Source organism: Pseudonaja textilis, chromosome 2 (genome assembly GCF_049901715.1).
Source record: "Pseudonaja textilis isolate UNSWEBS1 chromosome 2, rPseTex1.2, whole genome shotgun sequence".
In the NCBI taxonomy this organism is placed as follows: Eukaryota; Metazoa; Chordata; class Lepidosauria; order Squamata; family Elapidae; genus Pseudonaja; species Pseudonaja textilis.
In genome coordinates, this window is record NC_141991.1 from 13,558,926 (window position 1) to 13,578,512 (window position 19,587).

At 46.4% G+C, this 19,587-nt stretch overlaps 1 protein-coding gene across 6 annotated transcripts in view; it reads right to left on the reverse strand.

Moving 5' to 3' along the window:
• Positions 1 to 7,763: 7,763 nt before the first annotated feature.
• Positions 7,764 to 19,587, reverse strand: part of PBX2 (PBX homeobox 2) — a 68,408-nt gene continuing 56,584 nt past the window's right edge. For 3 of the 6 annotated variants that reach the window (XM_087928535.1, XM_026721260.2, XM_026721258.2), the window contains 5 exons: positions 19,257 to 19,392; positions 18,853 to 18,997; positions 18,076 to 18,164; positions 13,650 to 13,736; positions 7,764 to 11,742 (listed from right to left, as the gene is read on the reverse strand). In XM_087928535.1, the coding sequence (XP_087784661.1) occupies positions 11,650 to 11,742; positions 13,650 to 13,736; positions 18,076 to 18,164; positions 18,853 to 18,997; positions 19,257 to 19,392 (550 nt within the window). In that variant the 3' untranslated portion in view covers positions 7,764 to 11,649. Of the gene's footprint in view, positions 11,743 to 13,649; positions 13,737 to 18,075; positions 18,165 to 18,852; positions 18,998 to 19,185; positions 19,393 to 19,587 lie in introns of those variants that run through there. The other 3 variants (XM_087928534.1, XR_015742520.1, XR_015742521.1) reach the window with 3 other exon arrangements.

A 19,587-nucleotide genomic window follows, 5' to 3' on the forward strand; every position in this document is an offset into this window, starting at 1 on the left:
AAGTTTCGTCCTTCCTCCTTAGCAGGTAAACCAGGACTTTGAAACTTATAGCTCCTTTTGAGCTCTGATATCTTAGTGCAGTTAGTTCTCAACGTGCGACCACAGCTGTGCCCAAAATTTATGTTGCAAAATTTACGTGCACAATTTTGGTTGGCATGAAAAGTCCATCAAGCTTTTGAAAAATGGCAAGAGTGGTGTAGGACAGTGGTCTGCAACCTTTGCATCTTGGTGGCCTGGCTGGGGGACAGGGGAATTGGGCCATGCGAGTAGCGGGCCAGTGGGCATACATGCAGCTCGAATTGTTCGTTGCTTGCGTGGGCCAGTTCCAAATAGGCCACGCCGTGGTAGTAGGTGGTGTGTTGGTGACCCCTGGTATAGGAGAAATCAGCATTCCTGGGCCTGGTATTTTGGAGAACTGAATTTACTGAGTGACAAAGTGATTATCATAGGCCTCAAGATGGTTTTAAACCCTCATTAATTCACTCCAAGTATAAACCAAAATGCAGCACATTTGGGGCTCCAATTGAGCGAACTGTGGCTCATAAGCCAGTTTTTATATCCTTAATTTAGCATCACGTATGTATTCTAACTACACCTCCTCCTATGCCCCTGATGGCAAAATTTATTTGGAAGCCTTTGGGGAGAATTTTACATTCTCCAGAGGAGCATTAGCAATAATGGAAACTCGTCAGTGGGGAAAATATATTTTATTGTTTTGGCAAAATTGTACAAGAATAAGCAAGGGACAGGAAAAAAATCCCTCTGCAAAAAAAAAAAAAAGATTATATTGCCTGGATCAGAGTGTAATTCTGCCAGTCTTTACCTCATAGCTCTAAAGTTCTTTGCTTTGCTCTGGCTCAACTAGGGAATTGTGCCTCTTGTTATTTTAATTCTACATAAAATCCAAATTACATTGACAATAATACTTTTTAAAAATGCAATTGGAGGAAGATGTTGAAGGAGCACTATTTGGGAGAGGGACTCCAGTCATTCCCCCAAAATAAGTCACTGCACCCTGGCCAAAATAGCTAGTTGCAGTGTTTCTTAACCATAGTGATTTTGAGATGTCAATAAGAGTGGAAAAACTTAATTTCTAATCTGAAGTCCTTTTTTGTGGGAGATAGTACCCTTTTCACCATTTTTTATGAAGAGGCACTTCCGAACTGACCCGGCACCGGGGAATTGCTTTCAACAGGAAAACAAGAGGTGACAACTGACAGTTTCCATTTTGGAGAACATACCATTGGCTGCCTTTTAGCTTGTCATAGAGTGGCAGGACTCAAATATCCTGTTAAGAGACAGCATGGTTCCTTTTCGGTTTAGTATTGAAGAGTGTTTCCCAACCTTGGTGGATTGATTTCAACTCCCAGAATTCTTCAGCTAGCAATGCTGGTGTCAGGGCTCCGGCATCCACGCCCCCCTTCAAATCCTTGTCTACTTGGATGATGTTCTCATTTACACTGAGACGATGGATGACCACGTAACTCTAGTGAGTCAAGTACTGGACTCCCAGATAGACACAGTCAAAGTACAGCCTGACCCCTCGGTTGGCAAGCCCCTCACACCCACAGACAGCTACAAAGCTTCCTGGGGTTTGCAAACTTCTACCGGCAATTCATCCCCTCCTTCATGAGGATTGCCAAACCCATGATGGACCTTCTAAAGACAGGGAGTCCAGGAACGAAACCTCGCCCAGGGCAACCCCTACAGTGGCATCTAACCTGCCAAAAGGCATTTGAAACATTGAAAGAACAGTTTGCAAAAGAACCAGCGCTGAAGCACCCTGACCCCGAACAACCTTTCGTCGTTCAAGCAGACGCCAGTGATTTGACAGCTGACTACGGAATTCTGGGAGCTAAAGTCCACCCGCTTTAAATAATAATCTGGAATTTTAGTACTGTGAGAGCAAAACTCATTAGGAGTATATTGTGTGTGTGTACACACGCACAAGTGAAGAAGCTTCTTGGATGAGAATTGAAATGTCTTCCAGGAGGGAAAAATATTCCAGTTACCTTTTGAATAAGCACCTTTTGGACAGCTGTGTGTGAAATTGCCGATTTGTGAAATTAGCCACCAGAGAAGGTAAACTCAAGATAGCAACTTGGTGCGTGGTAACGTTTTCTCCATTAAAACGCACCTTCCTTTGCCTCACAGAGCAAAATACAGAGGACATTGGGTTGTTGGTTTTTTAAAAAAATTTAGAAAATTTTGGGAAAACCGGGCATCACCACACCTTAAAAAAAAAAACTTGGGGACATCTTAGTAACAGGCCTCCTGTGCATTTAATTTAGCCTACAGCTACTCCTCATTTTGTCCGTTCAGCTATTTGAAGCCCGATGTGGAAATTCAAAAGTGTGGGGCTTCCTCTTTTTTGAACTGCTGTCTTCCCCTTTGCTACGTGGAAGCGAACCAGCTTTGGTCCCGGGAAAACCATCACTCAAAATCAGAACCACCAATAGGCTAATTAAAAATAAAATAAAAGCACAGCTGAGGAAATATAGCTAATGTTCCCCTCCCCCTTCCCAGGGTAGAAAATAGCTGTCATTAGGTCACAAAGAGAAGCTTTTAGGGCAAGGGTCAGGAACTATGGCCCTTTTGTGGCTTGCGGACTTCAATGCCCAGAATTCCTGAGCCAGCCAGGCCAAGCCATGCTCAGGAATTCTGGGAGTTGATGTCCACAAGTCAGGAAAGGGCCCTGGTTTCCCACCCAATTTAGGGGAACCGTGCCCAAAGCTGAGCTTATTTCTGTAAAAATGGGATTACAGGAACCAGGAATCAATAAGCATCTCCAGAGGTGGTGTTCAGGTTTTGACCAGTTCTGGAGAACCGGTAGCGGACATTTTGAGTAGTTCGGAGAACTGGCAAATCCCATCTCTGACTGGCCCCGCCCCCATCTATTCTCTGCCTCCCGAGTCCCAGCTGATTGGCTGGGTCTCCTTTGGTTGCCCTGCACAGGAGAACGGAGCTGGAAAGCAGGTTAGTGGGGATTTTACAATATCCTTCCCCCCACCACACCCACCAAGCCAAGCCACACCCACAGAACCGGTAGTTTAAAAATCTGGATCCCACCACTGGCCCAAAGGAAGCGCTTGACACCAACCAAGTTTTCACCACATCGAATATTTTTCCCTCTGAGCTGGTGTGAAGGAAGAGAAAATCTCAAAATTGCACTCGGTCACAGATAACAGTGTCTCCAGCACTGGAAGTTTTTTAAAAAGTGTCTGAAGTGGTGTAGGGTTTCTTGCCTAAGCAGGGGGTTGGGCTAGAAGACCTCTAAGGTACCTTCCAATTCTGTTGTTCTATTCTAACATGGTTGGGTAATGAAACATCTGCAAGCAAACAAGCTCGAAGAGCACCAAGGACTCCACAACATATTATAGCTGGTAAATGGAGTCCCCTCTTACCTGGATTCATTCATTTCCTATCCCACCCACTATTAATGGGCTGTGTTAGATCCCAAATCACATAGGTCGGGCTTTGTGTAAGTCAGTGCTTCTCGGCCTAGGCAACTTTTTAAGATGTGTGGACTTCAACTCCCAGAATGCTCCGGGCCAGCTACTTTAACCCTTGTTGCAACCACAATTCCCATAATTCTTTGCCCCTGCTCCCAGGGGTGCCTGTGGGAAGTGAAGTCCGGAATTCCGGCCAGGCAACCTTAGACTCTTCAGTACAGGTAATCCTCAACTTATAACCACTTGTTTAGGGAGCATCCAAAGTTACGAGGACATTGGGGGGGAAAAGTGACTTATGACCGTTTTTCACACTTAAAGAACTTGTTGCAGCATCCCCACGGTCACATAATCGAGGTTTGGCAACTGACTCAAATTTATGACAGCTGCAGTGTCCTAGGGCAGCAAAGCTGGCTGGGGAATTCTGGGAGTTGAAGTCCGCCAGGCTTAAAGTTTCCAAGCTTGGAGACCCCTGTCCTAGGGGGTTGTCATATGATCTCCTTTTGGGACCTTTTTGACAAGCGGTCAATGGGGAAGCCAGTTTCACTTTAACCACCACCTTACTAACTTAACTGCAGCAATTCACTTCACACACACACACACCCCGTGGGCACGAAAGTTCACAAAATGGGACAAAACCCAACGACTGTCTTGCTTATTAGCAACAGAAATTTTGGGCTCCATTGGGGTCATCAACCGAGTGTAGGAAGTTAGCACCCACCCCTCTCCTTAGAAAAATGAAATATCCGAGGAAATATTAAAAAGGCAGAATATTTGCCCTAAAAAGAGAAGTTGAAATTCAGAAGTAGAAACTCACCTCAGAAGCAGTCGCTCACCCCCACTTTTGTTAATGAGTGGGCCATTGTTAAGGCCTGGGCCAGAGTATTCTACATAACAAAACCCTCTACCCATCTCACCACTGTGGCCTTGGGAAGATTGCATTAGCCAGCACTCAGGTGAAGTCATGTGGTCCAGCTAAGACCCCACCACCACTTACACGTGTGGTCCAGCTAAGACCCCCCCCCCCGTTTCTTTCACAGGAACAGGAAACACTAAGGTGAGGCCCAACAGAGGGTATATAACTAAGGGTCTCTCAGTATCTTGGCCCTTCTTTTCCTTCACCCAACATCTTGAAGCATGTGATCACCCTTTTCACTTTGGAGCTCCAAGCCATCTGTCCACCATTAAACCATCTTTCCAAACAGCCTCCGTGTTTCCAGTGTCTTTTTCCCCACTTGGACCTGAACCCAGAAGGGTATTTCTTCAAACACCAAGGACTACCTGTACAAACAGCAATGGCAGAAACTAAACCGCACCCCCTCATCCTCTCCAGTCTCCCCCCACCGTCCTCCCACCCACCCCCATTCTCCCTCCAAATGAATCCCAGGGCAAAACGTGTCTTCAATTTTATAGAAGAAAAAAATAATAATGATCATAAAAGCAAAGGAAAATCTAGAGCAAAACTCAGAACAAGTCACATGGCCAGTCGGGCAATGAGTCCACCCCCCTCCCCCACATCCCACCCCCCTAAGGTCAGGTCAGATTGGGAGGGGGGCATCTCCCAGCCGCCGCCCCCACCACACACACAGGGTACACAGAGGTAGCAGGTTCAGAAGTTCTCTGTCCCAAGTCTCTATTGGTTTCTCTTGCCATGAGGTAATAAAGCTATTGGACTGACTAGCGTGGAAACCCCCCAACCCCCCCCGCCAGCCTGAGAGGTGGGGTGGAGTAGGGGTGCAGGTTGGATGTCTCTGTGGATCGGAGGTGTCCCTTTTCTTCCATCGCTGGGAAGTTGTGCCGGTCATCCTTGTGATGAAACACTAGCAATCGCCCTTCCTCGGTGTCCTTTTGGTGCTGGCACCATTCAGATCCTTCTTCCAGTGGCCCATGCAATCAATTGCTGATCAACCGTCTTCTTGTTGCATCTTGTTTTTGGCGTCCTCTCCTCTGCCCAACAGGTTCTTCCGATCGGTTGGGAAAAGCTGCCCTAGTAGCTTCCTCCTCCCGCCCCATCAATCTTTTCCTATACTCTCTACACCAAGGCTCTTCAAACTTGGGAAGTTTAAGACTTGTGGACTTGTGGACCCAGAATTCCTAAGCTAACATGACTGGAGGAAGAATTCTGGGAGTTGAAGTCCACAAGTCTTAAAGCTGTCAAGTTTAAAGACTCCTGCCCTACACCATTTCTCAACCTTAGCCGCTTTAAGACTTGTGGGTTCAACTCCCAGAATTCCTAAGCTAACATGACTGGAGGAAGAACTCTGGGAGTTGAAGTCCACAAGTCTTAAAGCTGTCAAGTTTGAAGACTCCTGCCCTACACCATTTCTCAACCTTAGCCGCTTTAAGACTTGTGGGTTCAACTCCCAGAATTCCTAAGCTAACATGACTGGAGGAAGAACTCTGGGAGTTGAAGTCCACAAGTCTTAAAGCTGTCAAGTTTGAAGACTCCTGCTCTACACCATTTCTCAACCTTAGCCGCTTTAAGACTTGTGGACTTCAACTCCCAGAATTCCTGAGCTAACATGACTGGAGGAAGAATTCTGGGAGTTGAAGTCACATCTCTTAAAGCGGCTAAGGTTGAGAAACCTTCTCTTAAAATATATTTGGACTATTGGATTACTTGTTTCTCCCTGTCCGATGTAACATGTCAAGCTTTACTTGTCTAATCTGAATCTTCCTGCCCTCAAGTTTTTATTTAGTTTCCTTTCTGAGATTTTCAAAGGCCTACTTCCTTCCTTTTCCACTATTTTAACATCTACTCTCCTACAAGTCTTCCACTGTACACCCCTCCACACCTGCTTTTGCGCGTTTCGAGCTAATTTGTGGTGGTTGCCACGGTTTTCTGCCTCACGGATCATTCACTTTGCCCACCAAACTATTTACACAATCACACTCCCCCCCCCCCACATGCCCCTTCACCCCAAATCCTGGTAAAGAAAATACCCTTCCAAATTAAGCCCTGTGCCTAAGATGGAAACGTATTTTAGTACTTTCCAAGTTGGCGAATTTTATATAGGAAGGACTACAGCTCCCAATGCTCACTGTCAGGAGGAGTTGTGGGGCATGATGGGAGCTGTAGGCCAATATATTGGGAAGCAGCAGATTTTGATGTTTGTTCCTCTGGAAGAAATTATGTCCTGCTCTGCCTTTGTGACGACACTTGTAAAAAGGGAAGAACAGAAAAAAGGTTCTGAAGGTGGAATACAGGTAGTCCTCAACTTATAACCATTCATTCTCTGACCGAAGTTACAACAGCACTGGAAAAAGTGACTTACAGCCTGTTTTTTTTACACAATTGCAGCATCCCCATGGTCACGTAATCAAAATTTGGGCATTTTAGCAACTGGCATATATTTATTACACTTCAATTGTCCTGCCTGGGATCATGTGATCACATTTTAAAATAACTTTCCCAGCTGGCTTGACAACGAGGGAAGTCAGATTTGCTTAATAACGACTGCATGATTCACTTAACAACTGAGGCGATTTGCTTAACCATCATGCCCAAAAGGGCATAAAATGAGGCAGAACTCACCACAACTGCTTAGCAACGGAAATGTTAAGCACTACTGCGGTCGTTGAGGGTCCAACTGTACTTCTGGTTTGTTCAAATCTTTTCCCCCTCCCTAAAGGCTCCTTAGGTAGGCCAAGAGCAAACAGGATCGGTGTGAGCCCTCAAAGCTTCCTGCCTTGTCTACATTCTTGCCCAATACTGGGACTTAATCTGATATCTAATCCACATGTTTTGGCTTGTGGTGACTATAATTTTCTGCAAGGGTCAGACCCAGTTACCTGATCAGATCAACATGATACAATCCTGCTTGAAGGTCCTTCCACCTACTTTTATTCCAATATTTTTTTGGGGGAAAGTGTGTGATTTCACCATCAGAATTTGTAGCTGGTGGAAGAACTGGTAATGACAATTTTTTTCAATACAGGTAGTCCTCGTTTTAAAAACCCTTGATTTTTGTGACGATTCGAAGTTTCAACAACACTAGAAAAAAAGTGACATACGATCATGTTCACATTTATGACCATGGTGATGTGATCAAAATTCAGGTGCTTGGTAACCGGTTCATATTTATGACGTGTCCCGGGGTCATATGATCACCTTTTGGGACCTTCTGACAAAGTCAGAGGGGAAGATTCACTTAAAGTGTGGTTAGCTTAACAACTGTAATGATTCACTAGCAACTGTGGCAAGAAAAATCGTAAAATGGGGCAAAACTCAATTTAACTGTCTCACTTAGCAACAAAAATGTTGGACTCAGATGTGGTTATAAGCTGAGGACTACCTTCACCTCTTTTTAAAAAAAACCCAGGTAATACTTATAAGGAACGCCAAGATTCCCAAAGTGAATTGGACGTTTTAACTTACATAAATGTCCCATTCATTTGGTGTAAGGTTGCTAAAAGCTAGCAGATCTTTCCTCCACTTCCACTTGCCATCCCAAAAATTCTCCCTCCAAAATAAAAGGCTTCTCCTCTTAGCCAATACAATCCTGCTCGGAGGCCCCTTCCGTTGTTTTCATTCCAATATTATTAGAAAGATAATACTGCAAAGCATCTTGGCCATAAGCACATCCATGATTATCCACGGAGGCTCTTAAGGATATACTAATCGAATAAACAGCAATTGACATAACTGTGCCCAATGGCCTGCCACACCATTTTGTATGTTCTCATGTTCTTTCCTTTTGAAAAAGAAACGTAAAAAGCCCTTTTCACTAACTGGCACAAATTATGATTTGCACAATCGCCACAGTGAAAATGTATATAGTTCAGGAATCTAGCAGGTTGAGTTTTTGTTTGGTCAAGTAGAAAAACTCTACTCTGGTAATGGAACAGAACCAAAGTTCAGATGTCAGAAAATATTAAAAAGGGAAAACAAAAATAAACCACAAAAAGAATATGGATACGTAAGAACTAATGGGACATTAGCTGAAGAAAGAGAAAAGTAGCAAAGGAAAGATAATGGAAAGAAGGACTAGGGAAGACAGGGTGGTGGTGTTCCAATATCTCAGAGGCTGCCACAAAAAAGAGGGAAGCCCCTGAGGACAGGACAAGAAGCAATGGGTGGAAACTAAAGGAAGAGAGAAACAACCTAGAACTGAGGAGAAATTTTCTTACAGTGAAATCAATTAATCAATGGAACAACTTGCCTCCAGAAGTTGTAAATACTCCAACACTGGAAGTTTTAAAAAAGAGTTTGGACAGCCATTTGTCTGAGATGTTATAGAGTTTCCTGCTTGAGCAAGGGGGTTGGACTAGTTGACCTCCAAGGTCCCTTTCTGTTAAGAACAGATGCAAAAGATTTACAAAGTTCAGCACCTCATTAAATCTGATACTAAAAAGGTGCACGTTAGGCCCTCCTTTTAAAAGAGTCACATTTTGCCGTGTATCTCAAAGGTACTTTTTTTTTTTTTAAAGGCAACTGGTCTGTTTTTTTAAAAACCCAGTTGCCTTTTGGGGACAAAAAGCACCGCTGAGACAATTACAACCTGGATGGCTTAAGGATCTCCACAGACACCTAGGACTGTATGGTACTCAGTCAATTCCAGGGAAACACAAGCTTTTGAGTTTAAAGCTATTCCAACAGGGTGTGACAAAGTCAGGGGTGGGATTCCACCGGTATAACAACCAGTTCGGTGATCGTGCGCTTCACGCACGCTCACCATCTAAAAAAGCTCTAATACCTACTTTCTACTGCAGTCCCTGTGAATAAAACAGCTGAGGCGCAGCAAATTGTTCTGCCATGCGAATCAGCTGTGCTCTTAAAAGGGAATAAAGCACAGGAAAGAGCAGGAATTTCGGAGCAAGGGGTTCGCCCAAACCGGTCTGAACCGGACGATTCCCACCCCTGGACAAAGTGCTTCGGAGTGGGTGTGGGTTTGTGGTGGTCTCCTTAAATATGTCTTCTTTAAGAGGTGAGGGGTCGTATATGTGCCTGTATGCACTGGGGAGCGTCTTTCTAGTCCAACATCCTGTAGATCTCTATGAAATTCAAGCTCCCACCACTGACAGGGTGTAACATTTATAGTAAGCTGAGAGTCCAAGCTGATTTCCCCCAATTATTCCAGAGCAAGACCTTTTCCCAGATACTTCCAGGCCACAAAATGGTGAGTTAAAAAAAATAAAAATAAAATCCCGGAATCCCTGACCTAGAGTCAAAACTTCGGTGACCAGCAAATTGTCACATTCAACGGATAGCTGTGTCAATATCTGAGGGGTGTGTGTGTCAAGCTATTCTCCAAAGCGCCTGAAGGCAGGACAAGAAGCAATAGATGTAATCAAGTAATCAAGAAGAGAAGCAAAAATAAAAACAGGAGAAATTTCCTGGCTAACCTTTTTGGGCTCCTGGGCCAAAAATTGTGCGTGGGCTTGCACGCTCACCTGCCAGCACCCAGAAGGCAATGTGGATGCCCCCATGCCCCTTACGCATGCATGCACAATCCCCACTCACCCACCCCCGCTGCCCCCTTACCTGCACTGCACCTCACAGCTGATTTTTGGCCGGTTTGAGGCCTTTTTCGGCCTCTCAGAGGCTTGAGGAAGGCTTCTGCAGGCTTTGCAGGCCAAAAACTAGGCCCGTTTCATCACTTCCAGTATTTTCAGAAAAACAGGAAGTGATGAAGCAGGGCTAGTTTTCAGCCTGCAGAAGCCTTCCTCAAGCCTTTGGGAGGCTGAAAAAGGCCTCAAACCAGCCGAAAAAGAGCTGTAAGGCGCACGCATGCGCAGTGAGGTAAGACTGCCTGCAGCTCACGTGACGGCACAAATGGCTCTGCGTGCCACCTGTGGCACGCGTGCCACAGGTTTGCATCACGGGACTAGAAGATCTCCAAGATCTCTTACAACTCTGTTATTCTATTATTATTATTATTATCCCCCCCCCCTTTATGGAACCCCATCAAATTCTCATGGCGTCTTATAGGGTTCCACTCAATGTAGTTTGAAAAACTCTGTTCTAGAAAATCCACTTCTCCCTAATGTTGTGCTTAACACTAGTTCTCCTTCCTAAAGACCTTTAACTGCTCTAATGCAGGGGTCCCCAAACCTCTGGCCACGGCCTACTACTAGGCCGCAGCCTGTTTGGCATCAGGCCACGTGAGCGGCTGGCTGGAGCACACGTGTGTGTGCAGTTCAACTTGCACAAACAGCCAGTTCCCCTCTCCCCCCCAACAAGAGCAGGTTGGGGACTGCTCCTCTAATGGAATTCTACCACTACCTTTGGATAAAGGTAAGTCTTGTCTCTAACCTCCTTACCAACATTACTCGACACCTTGGCTTCCCACATGTTTTCTTGAAGGAGATCTGCCTGAGAAACAGCTGCTTTCTGAACTCCCAACTTTTTAGGTCTTCAGACGCAGGAAAACATACTGATAGACGGAGAGGCATGTTGGGTGGTTCGGTCCAAGAAGGGTAGCCTCATGACTCCACACAACCCCGCTTGCAAGAGAGGAGTGAAAAGAGCACTTCTTGTCTTCAGAAATAGCCCGTAGGAGAAATGATTATCCTTGATTACAACCTATGAAGGAAGCGCCATCTTGGTCTGGGACAGGATCCGGATCGCCCACGATTTCACCTGGTTGAACTGGTACAGGAAGGCACCGGTCTATCCCTTTGGAATCATCCCATCACGGAGAGATGCCAACACGAGCCCCGTCCAGCAAGCTTTCGTTGCGCTTTCTCTTACAAGAGATCCGTCCACACTGCCAGTCACAGATCTTTTTTTTTGAGGGGGGGGCGTGTATAACCTTATGAACCAGATCCATCAGACGATGACATTGGTTGCAGGTACCACAGTAGCCTATCCCTTAACCCCTGCAAATTGATAAGCCGTTTGGGACACCCACCTCGCCCACCCGTTCCCACCCACCGCCCAATAATGCTGGGTTCCCCCCTCCAGGATGCTTAAAGAGTCAGGCCTTGGTTATCAAAGACATCACTCAGGATCACAGAAGGACCTCCGTCTTCTATCCGACGATGGGCGCACCTCAAAACGATCTGCCCCCCCCCAAGGATCATCGGGTCATCAGATTCCCCTCCCCCACCCTTCCCCGGCACGGTGATGCAGTGACCCTAAGGCAATGAAAGGAGTCCTGTCTCTGCCCAGCCCATTCAAAACTGCGTTTTTCTCTCTTCCCTGGCATCGGGACGAAGGTCAAAAGGGGGGAGGAGGGGAACGGCCAGCACAGCAGGATCAGTTGGAGGTGTCAGAGTGGACACTGCCGGGACCTTCTGTTGGGGAGGTGACAGAAGATGGGGTGGCTGCTTCCTGCCAGCCTCCATTGGCCTGTAGTGAAAGAACAAAGAAGGATGGTAAATCTCCCTTCCCTACCCTCAAAACAACGCTATAGAGCACTGCATACCAGAACAACTAGACACAAGGACAGTTTTTTTCCCCCCGAACACCATCACTCTGCTAAACAAATAATTCCCTCAACACTCTCCAACTATTTACAAAGTCTGAACTATTATTACTATTAATCCTCCCATCCTTCCTTTCACCCATCCTCTCCCACTTGTGACTGTATGACTGTAACTTTGTCGATTGTATTCTTATAATCTACATTGACTGTTTCCTAGTACGATTTGATTGCTTATTTGTTCCCTATGACTATCATGAAGTGTTGTACCTTATCATTCTTGATGAATGTATCTTTTCTTTTATGTACACGGAGAATGTATGTACCAGTAGTGGTATTCTATAGGTTCAGCCCGGTTCTGGCATACTGGTAGCGGTCAAGATTGTCCAAGACCGAACCGGTTCTCTCTGAGAAGCTACTAGAGCTGCTGTCAGTCGGAGGAGCAAGGCCTCCTTAATAAACCTTGGTCCAGCTGACCCGGCTAGTAGCACCTTGTAAGGGCCCCTTTCCAGGGTTATAGGAGAAGATGGTCAACAGTTTTGAGGGCGGAAGAGGGCTTTATGCCTCAATGGGAGATAAAACGGTAGAACCATCTTCTAGGAAAAGGGGAAACTCTTCGATTTCAAACCTCCGCTGCCTTGTGGCTCTATCTTATTATTGGAAAAGGCTTCTGGCCGGAGTCAACCTCGAAGGAAAATCCGGAGCCAGAGTCCCAGAAGCAGTTTGTGATTGCGTACAATCACGTTCTGGGAAACTCCTGCGACGCAGCTGGACCTAATCGTATCGGCTCTGCCGTTCCATTAGACTATTTCAGTAATGTGGAGAGTGGAGAATCTGCTGCTTGGGCAACAGTTTATCCTCCACCCAGGCCTCGTGCTCTGGAAAGGATACTCCAGCTTTGCGTACAGCAGGGATGGCGAACCATTTTGTTGTGGTGTGCCGAAAGCTCGTGCATGTGCTGGCACCCACAATGTAACGCACCCCCCACCTCCCCCTGCATATGCGCGCTCAACACCTCTGCCCCGCCCCCTTACCTGCATTGCGCATGCACGCGCCTCCCAGCTCATTTCTGCCCCCCCGAGGCTGCAGAGGCTTCCCTTGAGCCTCCAGGAGGCCGAAAACGGCCTCCCCTGAGCTCCAGAGGCTCTCCGGAGGCTGAAAACAGGCACTTCCTTTAGCCTCCAAGAGGGCGAAAACGGCCTCAAATGGGTCGAAAATCAGCTGGGAAGAGCACGCATGCGCAGTGCAGGTAAGTTTGGCTGGGGAATCACGTGCCCCCACAAATGGCTCTGTATGCCACCTGTGGCACGCATGCCATAGGTTCACCATTGCGGGCATAGAGCATTGAAACAACATGGGAAGTGGCAGTTACCGGTTTCATAGCATGATACCATAGTCTCGAAACTGAAAGATGGCATTTTAATTCATATGAGGAGCCAGCTGATGTGCACGCATGCGCACCGCCCCACTTGTGCGAACGTCGCAGGCGCTCTCGGCCCCACTCGTGCCAGCATCGTGGCCTAACTCACGCGAACGTCACGGGCGCTCTTGGCCTAACTTGCTTGAGTATGATGGGTGCTTGAAGCTCCACTTGCACAAGTATTGTGGGCACTCTTAGCCCCACTCGTGCGAGTAATGGATGCTTGTGTGCACCCAGGCACCTACCCCTCCCACAAAACCATCCCCTCTTTCCGCCTTCCGACCTTTCCGGGCCACCATCCCGGAAAGGTTGGGGAACTCTGTATTACGTAGCACAGCCAAGCAACCAGTTGGAAATGATCCTGCCAGAGGCCAAAGTAAACCAGAAGTTATCCCACTCTTGACCTAAACTCACCCTCATTTCTCGTGGGCTGTACATCTGGTTGGCAGCCATACTGTCCCCATAGCCACCAGGCCCCATGGAGTGACGCATCGACTCCACCTAGGAGTTAAAAGAAAAACAAGACAAAAGGTAGAAAGAATACAAGCTTGGGAGGATGAAGGGAGAGACTGAAAAATATCCATTATCAATTCTGGACACAACACATATTTTGCCATAGATTCACCCTGTTCTTTAACGCAACATAGTACTTCAGAAAGAAAAAATGATGTGTGAGGGAAACAGCCATTTAAACTTCCTCTCCAGTTCCTGCAGCCAAGAAATTTAACGTTAGACTCTTTTTATCTTTTCACAGAGCTGCCAAGACTTGGCTTTCTTCCCATACATTGGTGAGCCCATTCTCTTGGGAGGATACGTCCTTTTCATACTCAATCTTGGCTAGGAGCATTGTTATATTGTTTTATTTTTTATATTGGCTTTGAACTGTGGCAACTTTTGGCTTGGTTGCCATTTATTTATCTACAATGTTCAAATTATCTACAATTATCAAATTTATATCCTTTGGAATGAGAGGTCCCCGGAGATCCAGATGCCACCCCCCTCTCTGCTGTTGTCAAAAATTGCCTGACAATGACATTTCACCAGATCTTTGACACAGGACAATGGGACCGCTGGCTTCATTCCATCCATGTTGTACTTGCCAACTGTTATCAATTTTAATTTCTTTGTTTCATCGTTAACCGCCCAGAGTGGTTGGGAATCAGATAGCCTACAAGTATAATAAATTATGATGATTATGCAAGATCCAATCTGGGTCGGTTAGGATTATACAGGATCCAATATAGGTTGGTTAGGATAATTACGATAATTACGAATCATAAAAACCTCATTGACTCACAATAAACAAGGAAAACAACAGCCCCCAATTAAAATAACACAGAATAAAAATGTGTATTATAAATACTAAAAAACCCAGACTGGGAGTGGGGTAGTCTTTATGTGTGTTTAATTGTTTGTTTACTTGATTGTTGGTCTAAAGTCAACCTTGGAGTTAATCTATGCTGATCTGAGTGCTGATTCCAGGTGGAGGGGTGCTTGGTTCTCCTTGTTCTTCCTTGTTAACCCCTCTTTCAAACCAGCAATCCTCTCTGTCAGTGGCAGGATTCAAATATTTTTACCACCGGTTCAGTGGGCGTGGCTTGGTGGGCACACTTTGCTTGCGTGCACACACTTTGCGCGTGCGTGCACGCCAAACACGCACTTTGCACAGGCACAGAGGCGTTCTAACTCGCCTCCTGCAAGCCTGCACTCTCCCAGTTGTTGCAGCAGCTGCCGCGCGGCACTCTTCTGTGCCACTCAAAGCAGCTGCGCTTCAAATTCAGAGGATAAAGGTGAGTATGGGAGGCTGGGCGGGCCCAACCGCGGAGTGGCAGAGAGAACCAGTTCTGTCTCTGCTGCTCATCGCCGCTACCAGCTCTACATATATATTCATAGATTTTCACGGAGACAGGTATGCAGGCATATATATGTGTGTGTGTGTGTGTATGTGTATATGTATGTCTATCTATCTATCTATCTATCTATCTATCTATCTATCTATCTATCTATCTATCTTCGGTTATTCGGTTTTCTCCCAGGTAAGATTGGAAGTATCTAGGCAACGTTTCAATGAAGTCTCATTCATCATCTTCAGGCTTGTGTCTTTGTGTCTTCGGCTCTGTGCTTCTCAGAGTGATTCACTCTGTGCTGAAAAGCACAGAGCTGAAGACACAAGCCCGAAGATGATGAATGAGACTTCATCGAAACATTTCCTAGATACTTCTAATCTTATGCGGGAGAAAACCCGAATAACCAAAGATCCACCTACAAATACCCACGAGAACCTCAGAAAACAAATATGTGTGTGTGTGTGTGTGTGTGTAGGTCTAGGTGTGTTCGGGTCTTTTCCCGTGTAAGATTAAGAGTATCTTGGCAACATTTCGGAGAGGTCCCACTCGCCATCCTTAGGCTGGTGCTTTCGGCTTCGTGCCAGTGCAAGCAGTGTGTAATCGAAGCTGCCGTCTCTCTATAAATACTGGTGGTGGGGGCTGGTGTGTTGGGCTGGTTGGCTGCGCTGCTGCCTCTTGATTGGTTGATGGAGTTGATGTTGGTATAATGGGCTGTGTGATGGCCTTGTGAGACTTATTGCTGTGGTATCCTTGGTCTTGTGCTGTGATATCCTGGGTCATTTGCTGTGTTGCAACTTCTTGAGTTGTTGTGGCGTAATTTCCTGAGTTTTCTGATGTGATATCCTGCGTGGGTGGCTGTGATGTAGCTTTCTGGGTTTTAGTCTGGCTTTGAGCTTGGGGTCTGGGTCTGTGTTCTTGGAGTGTGTCAGCTTGTTTGGTTTGGGGGTCAGGGTGTGTGACAGCTGGCGAAGCAGCCGTGGTCTGTTTTCTGGATGGTGGTTGTCCTTCGTTTATAGGATGGGCTTGGGCCTGGGTCTGATGAGGGGGGTTGGCGGTGATATCCCGTGTTGTTTTGGGTCTGGTGTTGGTTTTCGTGGCTGGGACTTGTTTGTTGGTGAGGGCTAGCTTCCAGATGTCTGGTAGGTGGGAGGTATCGTCCTATCTATTCATGTTATGGGGGTGTTTCTCTATCTTGATGGCTTCCCTGATTATTCTCTTGCTGGAGTGTTCAGTGTTGGATATTAATTTGGTTCCTTCGAAATTAATTTCATGTCCTGTGGCTTTAAGGTGCTGGAAGAGGGAGGAAGTATTTTCTTATTTTCTGACTGCGTTTTTGTGTTCTGCGATACATGCATTTATTCTCCTGTTGGTTTGTCCAATGTACGTGGCTGGGTAATTGTTGTTGTCTTGTTCTGTGTTTTGGTTTTTTGGGGGATCAAAACACAAATGACCCAGGAGATTACAACGCAGGACCCAGGATACCACAACAAAAGAACTTGCAAGCCCATCACACAACCCATTACCCAAGCCTTTAAAACACAAGAGGCTAATGGAAAAATCACTACAAAACAAACGACCCAGGAGATTATAGAACAAGATCCAGGATATCTCCACAACAAAACTCACAAGGCCATCACACAGCCCATTATACCAACATCAACTCCATCAACCAATCAAGAGGCAGCAGCGCAGCCAACCAGCCCAACACACCAGCCCCCACCACCAGTATTTATAGAGAGACAGCAGCTCCGATTACACACTGCCTGCACTGGCACGAAGCCAAAAGCACCAGCCTGAGGATGGCGAGTGGGACCTCGCCGAAACATCGCCAAGATACTCTTAATCTTACACGGGAAAAGACCCGAACACACCTAGACCTACATACCTGTACCCGTGAAAATCTACGAAAATGTGTGTGTGTGTATGTTTTCTTAAGTTTTCGTGGGTACTTACATGTATGGTATTCAGCTTTGTTCGGGTATTTTCCCATGTCATTATAGTTGTGCTTTTAAAGTTGTAGCAACGTTTTAGCAGAATCTCATCTGCCACCATCAGGCTTCTGTATTGTGTTCCTCTGTGAGTCAGACTTTCACAGCCGTTTCAGTTTTAAATTTGGGGCTAACCTACTGCTGTGCCAGAATGGTTTTTCCTTCATCCCAGATTGGTTGGGAGTCTTGGTCTGTGTTTATTGGTCTTGGAGTTTGCTGTGTTCTGCTTGACTGGTGTTTCTAATATCTCCTGTCTGTTTTTTGGCTCTTTTTGTCTCTTGATTGGCTGGCAACATTGTGTTACTTTATTGGAGGCCTTTAGTGCAGCTTGGTCCCGGGTAAATGGACGGCTATCATTAGTTAGGAAGCTAGGTTTCATCTGGGTGCCTGGTTGGGGTGTGTTTGAGCTGGAGGTATCAGGGGGATCTGTCTGTGCCCAGGTGTTTGCCTGGCTTGTGGTGTGGAGATTTGTTTGTTTGTGAGTGCAGGCTTCCAAATGATTGACAGTCTGGTGGAATCATCTCTTCTATTCATGCTGTCCAAGCTGAATACCATATATGTGTGTGTGTGTGTGTGTGTGTGTGTGTGTGTGTATGTATACACCCACAAAACACACACACACACACACACACACACATACATATATATACACGCATCAAGGATTAATTGTGCATATGGCATAAAATAAGGTTAAAAATAAGGTCCCACAAACTGTTGAGGATGAAAGTGTTTTTAATTGTTTTCTGATTTTTCTTTCTACGCTTTTTTTCTTTCTTTCCTTTTCCTTTCTCACATTTATGTACGTGTTGTTTGTCTATTTTAACTGTAAAATTAATAGTTTATTTTTAAAAAAAGAAAGAAAAGAAGCGTCTTTGGGACAGTAAGGAGAACGGACTTTTCTATCATTTCAACAGCGGATGGGTTGCGTGAAGTTCTCTGCGGATGCGGCAAGTCCCAAGCTGGGAGGAGGGAGCGAGGGGGGGGACGAGATGGGACAGAACTAACCTGTGATGTAGAATAGGAGTCTCCGTTTAGCCCTTGAAGGCCCATGAACATATCGCCCGAACTGGAAAGATTGAAGGAGCCTCCGGAGCCTGCGAGAAAATCGGAAGGAAGAGAGGAGAAAAAAAAAAAAAGAGCAACAGAGTGAACGGGTGGGAAGACGCCGCTCTTTCGAGGAAAGAAAAGATTAAGGCTGCTGAGAAGTTACATTAAGTGGAGGTGCATGCCAAGAGCCCCAAGCGCACCCGGGAATACTAAGCTCTTATCTTTTGTGTAAGGTTATAGTAACAGAACTATAACAGGATCCCCACCTTACTCTGTGGTAAGTTGGGCGGCCAATAAATTTGGAAAAATAAATAAACCAATAAGTAAATAAATCTTGCCAATCTGAAGGCACGCCTTCTCCTCTCTCCCCCTTCACTTTTACCATCCAAGAAACCAGGGAAGGCCCACATTCCAGCTGTGGTCTTATCTGACTGGGGTCTAGTCTGGGGCTCTTCATTCCCACAGACCATGACATTGGCCTGGGGGAGAGGGGGTTGGGGAGAAGGAAGAAAGGAAGGAAGGAAAGAAAGAAAGAAGCAAGCATCTAGGTCTGCACTCAGTAAGGATGACCGCTTGTTTGGAAAGGGGTGGAAGAGCCGGGGACGGAGGTTCTCCTCAGGAGCTCCACCACTGGTTGGAGTGGGATGTGGGGGCAGTTCCATGCTTCTCCAATCCCAGCAAGGACTCCTGCACCAACATGGGGTGTAGCGGAGTTTTGGGGAGGAGGGGAGTTACCCGCGGAGGAGGGGGTGTTGGGAGAGTCGCCCCCACTCTGTGCGGCGCTGACCGCCGTTTTCACGGCGTAAATATTGGCTTCCTCTTGGAACTTGCCGATGTTCTTCTTATAACGGATGCGCTTGTTCCCGAACCAGTTTGAGACCTGGAAGGAGGGAGGGGAGGGAGAGGGCAGAGGTCAACATGGAGGAGCAGGAAGTGGGAGGGGAACAAGGGGTGGGGTGGGGTGAGGGGGGAAAGAGGGGTGAGGAAGGAAGGGAATTATGGATCGATAGGTCAGCCAAACCTGGACCCTTTTCCCCCGGCTGACCTTCTTTCCCGAAGTGACCCTACCGTCTCTTGCAGACAGTCTCGTAGCCTGCTCGGTTCAGCTTCAGACCTTCCCCCCGCATAGGTCCTGGTACCTGCGAGACGGTGATGCCGCACTTCTTGGCAAGCTCCTCCTTGGCCTCCTCGCTGGGATACGGGTTGCTCAGGTGCGAGTAGAAATATTCGTTCAGGACCTCGGTGGCTTGCTTGCTGAAATTGCGTCGCTTCCGCCTGTCCGTTGTGTGGGACAAAGAGGGGTGGGTGGGAAGAGGTTGACCGTGAGAACAAGATGATTGCCAATACCCGCTGAAGATTGGATCCCGCAACATTATTCTGGGACGTGCATATATTCGCCTTCATTCGCCATGCAAAATTACTTAAAAATCCCGCCTGTCAGAAGAAGAATTGGACTTGACATATAAATTC